Source organism: Rhincodon typus, unplaced genomic scaffold (assembly GCF_021869965.1).
Source record: "Rhincodon typus isolate 14 unplaced genomic scaffold, sRhiTyp1.1 hic_rhity00005540, whole genome shotgun sequence".
Taxonomy (NCBI): Eukaryota; Metazoa; Chordata; class Chondrichthyes; order Orectolobiformes; family Rhincodontidae; genus Rhincodon; species Rhincodon typus.
Genome location: NW_025971178.1, coordinates 1 through 502, shown reverse-complemented (window position 1 = coordinate 502; position 502 = coordinate 1). Strand labels below are relative to the sequence as shown.

The 502-nt window shown below is 55.8% G+C and overlaps 1 protein-coding gene across 1 annotated transcript in view; it reads right to left on the bottom strand.

Moving 5' to 3' along the window:
- Positions 1 to 308, bottom strand: part of wdr46 (WD repeat domain 46) — a gene marked incomplete at its 5' end in the record, with an annotated part of 10,245 nt that extends 9,937 nt beyond the window's left edge. The window contains one exon of the mRNA XM_048594050.1: positions 158 to 308. Coding sequence (XP_048450007.1) covers positions 158 to 308 — 151 coding nt within the window. The remainder of the gene's footprint in view (positions 1 to 157) is intronic.
- Positions 309 to 502: the final 194 nt, after the last annotated feature.

Here is a 502-nt window from a genome sequence, read left to right as displayed (position 1 = left end):
AGACACGCCCACACACCACCCATCCTCCTCCAACCCACTCCTAGACACTGGGTTACACACAGAGGGAGAGATACGAAGAAAAGCGGAGCTTCAACTGCTGGGGCAGTGCAAGTTAGTCGCCCGAGGGTAAGGGGAGTGGTAGTACGAGGCCGCTTACACAGGTGGCCAGGAGAAAGTGGTAGGGCAGGAACTCCATGCGTCGGACGTCGTTGAATTTCTTCACACAGTGCAGCTCGACCGCCTGGTTATCGTAGATATACAGCCACTTCTTCTGGGCCGCAGCAAACATCGTCTCAGTGTGCAGCCACCTACAGCAACACAAACAGCAGTCCGTCACACTGTGGGACAGGGGAATACAGTCACAGACACACACACACGGGGAAAGGCGCGCGCGCACACACACACACACACACACACGGGGAAAGGCAGACACACACACACAGACACAGGGCGACTTCCACAGATTCACTCCCCTCGGAGAGAAGAAATTCCTCATCATCTG